General features: G+C 28.8%; 1 protein-coding gene and 1 long non-coding RNA gene across 2 annotated transcripts; both read right to left on the bottom strand.

Moving 5' to 3' along the window:
- Nucleotides 1-1,236: 1,236 nt before the first annotated feature.
- On the bottom strand, nt 1,237-1,987 carry LOC118041032 (uncharacterized). The gene has a single exon (XM_035048126.2). It carries the CDS (start codon nt 1,943-1,945, stop codon nt 1,373-1,375), a length of 573 nt encoding a protein of 190 aa, XP_034904017.1. The 5' UTR covers nt 1,946-1,987; the 3' UTR covers nt 1,237-1,372.
- Nucleotides 1,988-8,030: 6,043 nt separating this feature from the next.
- LOC118041031 (uncharacterized) lies at nt 8,031-12,036 on the bottom strand. The gene is made up of 2 exons (XR_004686238.1): nt 11,824-12,036; nt 8,031-8,467 (listed from the first exon to the last, which is right to left on the bottom strand). It is a non-coding gene; the product is annotated as an uncharacterized lncRNA (long non-coding RNA).
- Nucleotides 12,037-14,918: the final 2,882 nt, after the last annotated feature.

A 14,918-nucleotide genomic window follows, 5' to 3' on the forward strand; every position in this document is an offset into this window, starting at 1 on the left:
AAAAATAACATATTATTACCAATATTTTTTACTAAAAGTATACATGACACAAGCATATCAATCAAGAGCTATCATAACTAGTTAAACTGATCTTTTCACCAATAATACATGAAAAAATTTCAAGTTTTAAATGTATAAATACACCGAACTCATAAAAGCATTGTTTTTTTTTTTCCCTCTTTTAACTTTAATATTTTTATTTTTACATTTTTTTAATCATGAACATCGTATCTATAAATCAATAATTATTAATTTACATTTATTTATGAAAATTTTCACGTGTTATTGGAAATATTTTTATTAAGACTAGTATAAAGTAAAATAAAAACTTAGTCTAGTTAAATTTATGCGACGGATTTAATTTTTTTAATGTTTAATACTATATTATAATGTTATTTAACATAATTTCAAGGATGTGTAGTGTTATTTAAAAAATATATTTATCAGCAAACTGATGAAAATTCAGTATAAAAGATTGCTAAAAAATATATTAAAGAATAAAAAAGGAGTGTGGCCTTAGCGCGGCGTCAGGCCTGTGGACGCGGGCTAAGCCCCCTAGCCATTTAAGGGAAAAGATTAAAAAAAAAGAAGCATACGTACGACTGCTCCCTCCCTCTCTCTCTCTCTCTCTCTCTCTCTTCACAGAGGAGTTCACTTCAGAGCTGCATAAAAAAAAACATCAACAATGGATGGTTTAGTCTTGGACATTGTAGCACTTGTTCTATATTTGTCCTTGTTGATTAGAAACGATGTCGTCCAGGAGAGATTTGACATTCCAAACTCCATTTCTTTCTACAACATATATCTTTAGAAATTGAAATAATTCTGGTGGGTAATATCATAGTTTTTTCAAGGATGTTTTGAAAAAACAATAAGAGAAAAATAGAAATCCTCTTCTTCGATTTGCATAATTTCAGTGTCCAAACCGATAACGATATTAGAAACAGATCAAGTTCATCAAAGCAATTTCTGTATACCTTCTTTATGTAATCGTTCAAATCTATATCAAGACGTTGTTCTTTGACAGCAGCATTGAGTTACTATTTTTGCTTGCTCATAGGATCACCAGCAAACATAAACTAACTACCTTCCTTGTTGATTTGTTACGATGGCAGCTAGGCCAAAATGACACATGACATGCTTGATTAGGAGCAACTAAAATGGAGCAAAATTGCAGATGCATATATAGAGCCTTCGCATCAAGAAATTTTCGAAGTTTAAACTCATAAACTAAAATGGAGCAAAATGGCACATGCATATATAGAGCTTTCGCATCAAGAAATTTCGAAGTTTAAACTCACAAACATTAAAAATATTTCCATGGAAAGACAAAATTTCACAACATGCACATACAGGCACTCGATCTGATCATCTAACCAGAGGGAGTGAGTTTGAGACAGAGATCAACCCCTACATCGTCATCATTGGAACATAATTTACCAGGAACTTTAATAAAAGATGGCTTCGTATCTGCATCATGTAATGGTTGTGCGATATAAATTTGAGAAGGAGAGTGATGATCAGGAGGAGATGAAGGAATCAGCGAGGGCTGAGATGGGTAATCACTTGCTATTTGGGGCCTACATTCAGCAGCAGCAGCAGCGGTACTATTGCTAGCGATCAATCCCGTTGGATAAATGAAGGGTGGTGATTTGACAGCATGTGAGCAAAGAACTTGTGCAGCTGCCATGAGGCGTCGGTCACAAAGGTATTGGGTACGTCTTGCTCTTTGGCGCTCTCTTTTGTGAGCATTTTGATGGCCTCCTAGTGCTTGTGAGTTGGCAAAAGCTCGGTGGCAAAAATGGCACTCGAATTTCCTGTTTCCTAAAGTATTTTCTGTTTTTGATAGGATTTCATCTTGCTCAGTCAATGGAAAACCGAAAAGCTTTAGTTTTGATGTGGCCTTATCGTCAGATTCTTGGAACGGGGTTGAGCTCTCTGCCATGTGTGTTTAGGGGACTCGAATTTCATGTGCATATACGAGGGCGTGTATCTTTCCTATTTATAGGGAAATAGTGATTCCAATTTTCGCAAATTAAACAACTTTTTTTCTTATAGGGAAATAGTGATTCCAATTTTCGCAAATTAAACAACATTTTCTTAGAAAAAAATATTGTTTAATTTCATTTGTGTACACCCATAAATCTTCTTAACTAGCAGAGAGAAAAGGAGATGAATATTTACTTATTTTGTACAAATATTACATGTACATTTACATGAAAATATCTACATGAAAGATGAATTATCGTGATTTTGTGGCTGCATCTACATTTTAATGTTTCGTGTATGAGATTTTTTTTAAATAAATTTTGTCAATAATATTTTTCTAAAAAGATCCCTAATCTTTTCAAAAATAACTAGTCATGGAGACATAAAGGGACCTGAAGATAAATGATCACAGGGACATGCAGACAATCAGTTATGGAAACCATGTAGATTTTTCATAGAGATATATTTTGAGACATGTAGATTGTTTGTCGACACGTTTAAAGACATAAAGACTTTTCATAGAGATACATCTTGAGACATGAAGATTTTTTATGATGACATTTTTTAGGACATAGAGATATAGAGAAAAATTATTCTTTTTTATTAAAAACTTAAAACATGGAAATACAATACATGGGTTATTTGATCTTAAATAACATAATAACTGTGCAGATTTTTTTAATTTCTTGCTCTAGTTTTATTTTTTTTTATCATGAATTGTTGGAGGTACCCTATTACAATCAATATTTCTATATCCTCTTAGAGACATGAAGATATAGAGAAAAATTACTATGTTCTTATTAAAAATTCAAAAGATAGAAACATAATGCATGGGATAATTTGTGGATAATTTGATCCCAAATAGCTCATCAAGTATGCAGACTTCTTATGTTTCTTGCTTTAATTTTGTTTTTTCTCTCACAAACTATTAGAGATACCATTTTGCAATCAATATTTCTATATCCTTTTCCAGGACATGACATTCCTCAATGTCATGCCCATGATCATGGTGAAAAAGACAGAAATTGTTAGGGTTTCTCATGTTCATGCCACTTTTCATGGGGGTGGATATTGTATAAGTTCTTTCATTTTGATAATAACTAACACTTTATTCTATGTGGTGGTTAAAGATGTACTCACGAGGTTAGAGATTTTTAGGTGATCATAGATGTGCTCTTTGGCTTTCTTTTTGGATGCTCTTATGAGAGACTAATGGCATCATGGAAACTTTCCTTGTGAATGGAAACGAGGGTGTCTGTGTTTGTCACATTGATTTCTTCTATCTTGATATAATTCTTCATTTTTTGTTTAATGCTTTGAAGATTTCAGTCAATGAGAGTTTATAACATTTCTCATAAAAAATAGTTGTAGACTTTATTAATCAAGACTTATATGAAAATAGGCTTGATGAGTTTTTCATGTTGAACACTTTTTTGTTGAACATTTAGAAATAAGCCTAAATGCTCTCATCCTCTACTGTATGATGGCGAAAAGCTTTGTTGTGATTTTTCTACTTGGAATGCTTGAGCTGAAGTCGATGATAAGTTTAAAGTTAAGATCACAAAAGTAGACAATAGAGTCAGATTTTAGATTGTGGTACCATGCTCATGCAAATTCATGAAATTTTGTTGAAATTTTTTGCACATAACATCAATGTCTTGTGTGATGAGTTCTATGATACTTTTCATATTTTATATGTGTTCTTAAGTGTTTGTAAGTCCTTTATAGTTGTCCAAGCTAGGTTTTACAAATACATAATCTTTAGAGAGTCGAAAGAGCAATTAACTATGACAAAGTAAGGATTCTCCTACTTAGCAGGAGTTGTGCTCTTACTCATGAACTCTAGAAGTTACAGAGTTTGTCTCACACCTAGATCTTTAGATCTTTTTTTTGTGCACGAGAGATTAATTATTCTTCGTTGACTTGGAGTTTCTTCATCCATGAAAAGAGAAATGAAAGAGAATGATTTTTTGTTTGTTTAGTTTCCCATAAACAACATCACTAATGAGGTCAAGAAGAAATTCACACATAAATTAGGTTTTTCATGGTCTGTTGGCCAGACGTGTGAGTTGAACTTCAGGTTTAGACTTGAGTATTCCTAAAAAAATAAGTCTCTCATAAAATGAGAAACTCTTTAATGTTTAAGTTAGTAATGACATGAGAGAAACAATATATATATATATATAAAAAAACTTGACAGCAAGTGAAATACAAGAGAAAATTGAATCTTACGACATCAGACGAAGTTGAGAGAACATGTGAAGAATTGTTGGGTAGAGATTTGCAATTTGAGAAGACTGTTTTTAACTAGTGACCTAAGTTATTTGTAGACTTGGATCACATCAGCTCATCTCGAACATGAAAAGTGATGTTATGATTGATTGATGAAAATATTGATATTTATTTTTTGTTGTAGTGTTTGACATTGTTATTGGTGGGATGGTTGGTGAACGTTAGTAATATATTGATCGAAAATAGCTATTGATTGAGAAAAAAGCTCCCGCTATGCATGGATAGTGGTGAACACGTGTATAACGCGTGTCAAGAATTAACATTTAATTAAGCCGAGATTTAATGGAAAAAGTACAATATGATTTTATTTTTTATAACTAGAATAACTAAATAAATATGAAAGATTGTTAGTTGATTTTATACAATTTTATTCTAAGATTGTATTTAGTGTGAGGTTAGGATTAAAGATGAATTATTAAAAGAGTAATCATTACTTTAGTAATTTTTAAAAATGCAAAGTTTTTTTTTTTAATCTAAATTTAAGCATATGTACCATGGTACATTTATTATTAAACTTATTCTTTTACATTGTTTAATAGAACACTATTTTCAAAACTTTTTTAACTGATTTTTTCAGTTTTAATGATAAAAGTACATTATTATGCGACTATTATATGATTTTATTTTTTCTATCTCTTTTTTTAAGTATAAAGCACTTCTTTATATTATTTACCATTAAATCTTAATCTAAATGAATCTAAAAACAATATAGTTCCTTTAATTTTATGATTGTAATTTTAAATTCATGGTGTTATCTTAAGTATTATATATCTTCCAGCACAAGAACGCAACTGTGAAGAAATCAATTCAAAAGATAAATATGTACAGGACCTTATCAATTTAGAAAGCTAATTCAGAGGCTTACATCATGTGTTATCGCCTGTTGCCATTAAAGACTGTTTTCAAGCTTAAAATCCACACTAAAGATCCATTTATGGGCTCTTTTTTTTTTTTTTTTTGAATATGCAGAATCATCTTGGATTGCTCCTGTTTAGGAATTAAGAATTTCTCGTTTTTTTCCCCTTATTTTTTGTATTTATATTATTAATTTTGAATTTCTAGTCTGTTTTATTTTCTAGTTTAGCCTTTAACTAGAGTAACTATTTATTTTGTTTGTAGGCTTTCGGTCTCTATTATTATATTATTCAAAAACATTCAAATTTAAAGTTTTTTTTTTATATATATATAGTTTACTGTGTTTTATTTTGTAGAATCTTTGAATACTGAAAAACCTGGTATCTTCGCTATACACAGTATCACAATCAATCATTGTTCAACTCACTAACTATTAAGGTTTTAACTAAATTTATTAAGAGTATATTTTGAAATGTGATAATGATTATTGTTTAAAGTATTTTTTGTTTATAAATATATTAAAATAATATTTTTTTTATTTTTTAAAAAATATTTTTAAAATCACCGCATATCTAAAACTATATATAAAAAATTAATTTTAAATAAAAAAATTAAAATTTGAAAAATCACTATTTCAACACATTTCCAAAACATACTCTAAAAAGAGACCGCACATGGCGAGCCCTTGCAACTAAAGATTTATAGCTGCCGAGTATAGGTGAACCCTATGAAACTTCACAGCATACCCTTGGCTGGCCACTCAGTCGTCGGAAGGTACTCCTCGGTATATAGTCATGGTTAAAAGAAATTTTTTAACTGTGACTGAATTATTCTCAATCAATATTATAATTTTCTTAAGTAAAAATTTTTTTACACTATATTTTAAAAAGATTAAGAAAATAAATTATTTCTTATTAATTTTATAATAACTAACCAAGATTCAGAGGAGCAAAACATCTATCAAAGATACAAGGATTTCATTTTTAAAGAGCATAAGGGGTGGTTTAGGATAGTTGTAATAATTATTTTTTAAAATATTTTTTATTTTAATATATTTTAAAATAATATATTTTTTTTAAAAAATTATTTTAATATTAACATATCAAAATAATTAAAAATCAAAAAAATCAAAAAAAAAAAAAAATTTAACATTCCGGCTGAAAAGAATCATATTCTATTTTTTTTTTTTTAAAAAAAAAAAGCGCAAAATCATTTGTTGTCCTTTGTATGCTAATCTTTATCAACAAGACGTGTTGGGACGCTATTCCTCGTTAGCTCATCGACAAGAGAGGCTGTCGGCCACTACAACCCGCGCATGGCTGGGTAGGCTCGCTGCCGCTGTTGTTATCCTTCGTTTTTTTTTTTTTTTTTTTTTTTTTTTAAATATATTAAAACAATAATTTTTTTTTATTTTTAATCTAAATATTTGTGATTTAAAAAAATATCAAAAAATATTAATTTGAAATAAAAAAAAATTAAAAATTAAAAAAAATTAAAACATAAAAATAGTTGAAAGAGGGTTTGGATTAATAAATAGAATAGAATAGAAAAATAATAAAAAAAATTCTTGTTAAATTTTTTCCATGTAGCTTGAATTTTTAATTTTCGCATATTCTTAACAAATTTGAGTGTTAATTTTAAACATATCATTCTCTCTCGTCTAAATGAATTACTGGGCCTATGATATATGGTTGGAAAGCTTCAAATGTCTAGTTTTCAACTCAACTTTAATTGTAGTAAAATTTTATCAGTAGCTCTAGATATATTTCAAACAATACACGAGGGTCTAGTTTGACAGATATAACAAGATTCGTCTACTAACTTTGACTCCTTGAAATATTATATTCTCGAACTCCATTTGACCTAAACATTTACTATAATATATTTTCATGTATTTATTTTTTCTTGTAAAATTTTAACTCTATCCAACGTAAGTTTGAAAGATATGCTTAATCTTGAAAAATTGATAAGCAGATATTTTAAGGCCAATTGTATACCTGACTTGGTTAATATCATAAATTTAATAAACTCATAAAATCAGATCGATTTTACCGATTTTGCATGAATTAAGTTCAATTTTATTGATTTTCGAGTTTTTAGTCTTATTTTGCATATTAGATACATGTTATGAGTTAACTCATGATTTTAACAATTATAATATATGCAACCAATCATAAAAACTTGGAAAAATAGTCTTTATTACCGTACTTTTATGGTTGTCCAAGTCATGCATGCATGCTCGTATCATAAAATTATGCTATTTTAGAAAATAAATTTTTAATTTTTTTAATTTTTTTATATTTTTTACTAACCATGTTCTTTTTTGAAAAAACCCCTCTTGTCTCATGCTACATGAATTTAGTTTATTTGTGACATCATGGAATCATAATATGAAGACCATCGTTTGTTTGAATTGAATTCCTTATAGCATATCTAGTCTAGACAAAACCTGCCTTGTAACTTGATTTTTACCTTTATTAATGCAACTCTTTTTACTGTTAAAAAAACCTTGGTTCTGTGTGTGTGTGTATAATTTTCATGAAACCGTTACGGTAATCATAATGATAATGAATTAAAATTTTATCAGTATATTTTTATCGAAAATTATTAGATTAAAAAAAATATATGAGTATAATTTTCATGAAATTTTAAATGCGTTGGGTTAGCAATGTCAGCACAATCATACCCCAATATAGACATGCTGATGCTGGGTTGGATGCTAGCCTATCATTTATAATATCTAAATTATTTGATTTTGGTGAGTTAAAGTAGAGTGAAATAATACAAATATTACTGTTTTTATAAGCACATCTAGAAAATGCTCATCACATCTTAATTAAATACCAAACGCTATCATTTAATGGAGATGCTCTTATAACGGATGAAAACTGGTGGAAAAAAAACATGATCAGAATAATAATTAGGGTTCGGGGAGAGAGTCTGATACCATAATTAATGACAACAAAGAGAGTATCAAGAATTGCATGTGTGTGTTATCTGTCAATTGGTAGATTAGCAACAGCGATGTCCTGGAGCAGCTTCTTATCTCATTACAAGACACTTTGTGCTGGTGCCCCTTCGCACGCGAATGTCTCATTCGATAGACTATCTCTCGATCGGGAAGATAATGATATGTTTCAAATCTTCAATAAGACAAACCTAAACCAGTAAGAGCATCTTGGCATCTCTTAGCTAGGGCCTAGGAGACCTTGTATGGTGGCTGAAAATGCTTCAAGAGTCGACACCAATGTGCTTCCTCCCTTTTCCTTTCTTTTGAACTGTATGTCTACGTACTCCTTGGTATAGCAATATACTAGCTCAATTGTGCGCACTGCTTGGAACAATAGTGAAAAAACAGTATGTTCTAAAGATTAAACCTAGCTATCCAGTATAAAAAAAAAGAGCTTCTAAACAGCAACAAAGAACACTGTGCTTCCCAGCAAGGATGCACAGTATAACATATGTCAATAAACACAAAAAATAAAATCAGAATAATGGAACAAACAAACACTAGAACAGTAAACATGCAGCAACCTTCAACCATTCTCAAATTATATTCATTCTAGCCATTATCCTTGTCAACACAAAAATACAATGATTGACTAGGTAGTACATTCTAGAGCCAATAAAACAAAACAAAAAAAAAACAATCTTGTTTTTCAAGAAACCCATCACCCAAATATATATAAAAGAAAAATTAAAAACATGGGTAAGAAAACTAATATCCACGGTAATAATTATTTACCTTCCTCAACAATCAAACAAAACATTAATCCTTCAATTTTCTTAATTAATTTCAACACAAAATCATCCATCATAAGCATATGAAACATAGACTAATTTCTAAACCACCGAACATGACTAATACACTCAACTACAAATGATAGATTTAATTTTCAAGACAAAATGACCAAACATAATCATCAAAACAAAACCAATTCCAACTCACCTCAACTATCTTTAAGACCAAAAAGATAATACATAATTCCATTAACTATGATGAAAAAGTGTCAAATTATATAGCAAACATCGCCATAAAACTGATCAAGGGAACTTGTATCTACAAAACTAACCATTCACTTTCATCAACAATCAAACCAAACACCAATCTTTAATTATTATTTTTTTGAGTGGTTTCAAGAAAAGATCATCCAACAAAAGCACATGAAAAAAAAGAAGCAAACATCTGAATCACTAAACATGAGCAACAATATTATATATATATATATATATATATATATATATATATATATATATATATATAAAGATGGTAACTTAATCCACAAGAATAAATCCAAGAAAGTTGATGTCCAAGCCAAACCCCAAGAACCAAACACAAAGGGATTGTGAGATCCCAAGAAAAGAGATGTTAGTTGTAATTCATAACAGCCAAGAAAAAAGAATGGTTAAATCCAAACAATAATGCTTTATAACCCATAATTATACAATATTTTTTTTCTATATACTCTACACTAATTCTTTTCTGTCAATTAATGTGGCTCATAAAAGGAAGGTACGGATAAAAAAAATACCAAATCCAAAACCAAAATGACAAAAAACAAATGTGGCAGAAAAAACCACCATATGGAGACCAAAAAAAAAAAAAAACACAGCAAAAAACCCACAATTAAGCAAGCGAACCTTAAATACCCCTCCTAAAGCATCCTACAATCCCAATACAAACCAAAGGGCAAAACAACTTTTTAACAATTAAATTTATTGAATAATTAGAATCCTTATGTAAAAGCTATTATTTGCCAAAAGCTCAATACCTGATCTCATACACCGTATTAGCCTTCAATCAACCAAAACAAAGGATAGAACAACCATTCAACTATTGAAATCCATGGTCAAAAGCTCTCACACGCTACAGTGCATAGTTGATCTACTTTAGTACATTACATACTAATTAACAGTTGCTCCACTGTGGGTTGATAATTCTTTTAGTAAAAAATGAATATACAAAGTTTTTCAAACGTTTTTTCAAATAAAAAAAATCTCAATTATAAATTAAAAAAACATATACACCAATCTAATTAATTAAATTGATATTTAATTAAAAAAACTAAAATTAGGATATTTAATCTTGCAACATGAATCATATACTAAGTCATGTTTAATAACTCTGTTTCTTATAATAATTCTTTTGTTTAATCAAACAATTATTCATGTTAATAAAAGGTAAAAAAAAACAATTCATCAACAAAAGCAAATTGAATAAAACTATAAAACAACTCAATATTGAATGAAAAACTAAAAATATAATAATTTAAAATCAATCTAATGTTGCAGGATGAAATAAAAAAAATTAAATTAAAAAATATGTCAAATTAAATTACAATAAAAAACCTAGATAACTTTGATCATTTTCAAAATTAGTGAAACATTCTATAAAAAACAAATAAAAAAATAACCAAGATCAATCTTTAATTGAATAAATATTGAAGTCTGAAATTAAAAATACATTAGCTTTAAAAAAAAAAAAGATAATCGGAGCAAACTTCTAAACCTAAATTAATCTTTAAAACTCAACTTATGAAATTTTATATTGGAGCTCAATTTAAAAACTTAATTTCAAATCAATTTAATGTTGATGTATGAAATAAATTAAAAAACTTGCCAAAGTGAAAAATATAGGAATCAAAAGAATGAAGATTAAATTTGATCGAAAAAGAAACCTAAGGATGAAATTGTGAAAAAATAAATTTGAAAAATTATCTCAAACAAAACAAATAGTAATTAAAAAAAAATGGACCAAACTTAAAAGATGAAAAATTTGAACGAGGAATTGAAATTTTCAATTTTATAAATTATTTTGAATAAAAAAAAATTAATAAAAGGTAATAAAGACCAAATTCAAAGAAATAACAAATTGACGGGTTTCTTTGAGATTCTGAAGGGGCAAGCATTAAAATTAAGGATTAGAGATATTAGAAGAGGAGAAAGATTGTTCATGCCAAACTAAATGATCATTGGCCACACGCATCGGCTCACCACAAAGATGACACCAAAATGATCCAAACATTTTTGTAAAATGCAATGTTTGGTGCACAGACAACCCCACATGCATTGCTCGAATGATGTAATGATCACCCATGTGTCAAGGCATTATTTTTTAATAATACTTATATATATTAAATTATAAAATTTGCTCCTAAACAACTTGATAATATATATAAAATAATCATGAGTGCAAATACAAAAATACCCCTGAATATAAGCTATAAGAAATTCCACTTTTAAAAGCATATAAATCATTTTACTGCTCTTTAAATATGAGAAAGATAAAAAATTCTTGCACGCAAGCTTTAAAAGAGTTTGAATCTTAGGGTATAATAATTATTTTACTGTATTATAAAAGCAAGCAAAAGGATATAATTGCCCTTTTTAAATTTGACAATGATAAATGAACTATTGCAGAGTTACTAAATTACCCCTAATAGCATGCTTTTGGTTTTGTTTTTTAAAGGAAAAATGAATATTTAACCCCTAAAGTCCCAAAAAGCCACTTATTTTCTTTGTTTTTTTTTTTTTTTAACCTGTCTCTCAATCTTACCATATCATGATAAATTAGTCTAAATTGGCTTATAATTTAGTTCTATAATAAGCTAAATGAAAAATAAAAACACTTGTGAACAATGAGTACATCATATTTTGTGAGGAGATATACAGTAATTAGTGTTTTACCTGATTAATATTAACAGCGTTGCATCCAATATCATCCACTCTCTTTTTCACTTCGGCAAAAATTAGCGGTCGAAGAGAAAACCCTATATAGGCATCAACCACTATTTCATATAGAGCACACTTGTTTTCGTCTTCATCATGTTGGAAAGCATAAAGGGATAATAATATTATATAATTTTATTGGGCTTATTGGATATTTAAGTTCTTTTTTAGATTGTGAAAGCGATATTAATAATGGTTTAAAATGTTTTTTTTATATAAAAATATATTAAAATAAAATTATTTTATTTTAAAAAAATTATTTTTTACAACAACACATCTAAACAATCTAAAAATATAAAAATATTTCATTTTAAATAAAAAATTAAAATTTTTAAAAATATAATTTATATTGCGTTCCTAAACATATTTATGATTTTACATGCTTTGGGGCTGGTAGTGTTAAGCTGTTTAAAAGCTAAAATGGTATTTTTATTTTCTATTAATTATTTAATTATTAGAAACACTACGAAGCAATCTAATTAACTATCTATTTTTTTTCTTTATTAGTCAATTTTTTTTTAATAATAAGTCACTTGAATTGCCTTTTTTTAAGGTAAAATATGAATGTCTATGTTATGTTAGCACGTGTATTTGAAGTTATTATAGTATTGAATTATTACTTAGAATTCAATTATTATTTGATTTATTTAAAAAAATGACAGTAAGCACTAGATATAAAGTAAAAACTAGCGAGAAAGAGTATTAATTTAAATATAAATTAAAAAAATATTGTTTAAAAAAATCATAAAAAAATATTAATTAAAATAAAAAAAATTAAAAGGAAAAAAAAAGAAGAAGAAAAAGATTAGATGTTGTTAGGCGTAGTAAGTTAGGCAAGGGCTCCTAGCCTATTTGGAGGGGGGTCCTTTGTTTCCTTAATCAGTAATTCAACCACAATTCTTTGAAAAAGTTGAAAGTAAATAATGTGTCATTTGCTCTTTTTCAGATTCTAACCATAATGATGACTCGAAAATCAAAATTGATAATTTTTTAATCTAATTTTTTTTTTCAACCCATTTGATTTTACTCAAAATACCTATAAAATACTTTAAAAAACTTGACAAACATGATCCTATATTCTTAGTATGGCATCACATTCCCTTTATATTTTAAAAAATTAAACTACTCTGCACACTAGTATTTATATAGTTAATTTCACTTTACATATCCAGTGGTGAACTTATTCAATAAAAGAATTTGAAATATTACAAGTTAATCATATATATATATATATATATATATATATATAAGTATGTGTATTTTATTAAAATCAATAATAGAAAAAATAATAAATTTAATTAAGATCTTATTCATTTTCTTCTTCTCCACCATATACCAAACCATTTCAACAATGTAAATTAATTTTAAATGGCAAGGTTCTAAAATACAGAAAAAACTCTAAATCTAATGAGCAATTGCCGAGACCCAACAACTAACATATTTGGATGAATAATATATCATTGATTCAGTGACAACAAGCAATAATTATTTTAAATCAAAATTAAAAAAAAATTCAGATAATTTCTACACAGATATCTCTCTCTCTTCTATTTTAAAAAGACAGACAATAAGTTAGATTTATTCTCTAAAAATTATTAGTTCGGACCTCATCAATTTTAAATCATTAAAGATTTATATAATTATTAATTTTAAAATTTATAAAATTAATTAATATATGCAAAGAACATTCAGATACCTATATTAATTAATTAATAAATAAATAAAACATGGAGACAAGAAACGACGAGGTGAGGTGGATCATAACAGGACGACCTACGACAACCTTTTGAATCCAGCAGCCTCCCTAAGGCAATACTAACCATCACTGACATAACCATCTTTTCTACCATAAACAAGAAACACACATAAACCAAACCCTCACCCCTCTATCCAATGTCGATCTCCCCCTTACCCTCACACCAACACCACCACATAGCACCAGCCACCACTAAACTGCCACCACAACCATCTCCTTTGTCATAAACCTAGCAACACCCATAGAGCAAACCCTCACCTATCTCTCCCTCTGTTTTCTGTTGATCTCTCATTTTCCTCACACTAGCGCCACCCATAAAGCCATTGACTGCTGAAAAGATTAGCCCGTCCCTTCCTGTTCCAGAAGGCAATAACTGACCCACAACAGTGTTTTAATAGAAAAAAGTTGGAGAGCAGAAAGCATTTGTATTCATTGAATGTGTCGCTTGTTTATAAATGTAGTTTACGAAGTCAACTTTTGAACTATTAGTTAGAATATAAAAAATAAGTGACCATTGTTTTCTAATTAATTTTTGTTAATATTAAATTGATGTTTATGAAAAAATAATTCCTGTAAAATTTAAGGGCTGCCCTTAAAAAAATATAAAAAAATATAATTATTTAGATAAGTTACAACAAAACATCTTGTCATTTCAAAGCAAAGTAGAATAAAGTTCTCTGTATTCAAGCTATTTTACAACATAAAGTGGTACTAGATTATATCATGCTAGATTGCACGATCCTTGAGAGGCCCTACTGCATATATAAAGACCTGCAGCACTGAGGCCTCTGCGAATGGCTGTGAATTGATCGCTTGTGGTAGGTCAACTTTACACACACACTGTAGTTTCGTCTCCGGCCAGTTAATTAGTGCATTTCTGTCATATCCCACCTAAAAAAACCTTTGCGGCTTGAGATGATATGATATCCTAAGATTTCATCCCTAATTCAATTAATCCGAATCCATGAATGATTATCAGATTATAATCTTTTCTCTTGTTGGACGAACCAGAAACCCAGATTATGGATTTTTCTTATTTAGTCAAATCAGATCAGTGATAGACCAAAACAATTGCAGACGACGTATGTGCAATGTTACTTGTTAGGTGGGGGCAATGCCTACTGCCTGCCTGAAGGTTGCATAAGGGGACATGTGTCTTGGCATATATCTAAGAACCAAACTCCGTAATTCATGTGATTTGTGTCCATATATAAGCACAGGAAGTTCAATCGTCCTTTTCTCTTGCGTCCGTCTAAAAGTGGATGAGGATTGGAAACAGTGCATGCACAGGTGAGAC

The sequence above is a fragment of the Populus alba genome, chromosome 14 (assembly GCF_005239225.2).
Source record: "Populus alba chromosome 14, ASM523922v2, whole genome shotgun sequence".
NCBI lineage: Eukaryota > Viridiplantae > Streptophyta > Magnoliopsida > Malpighiales > Salicaceae > Populus > Populus alba.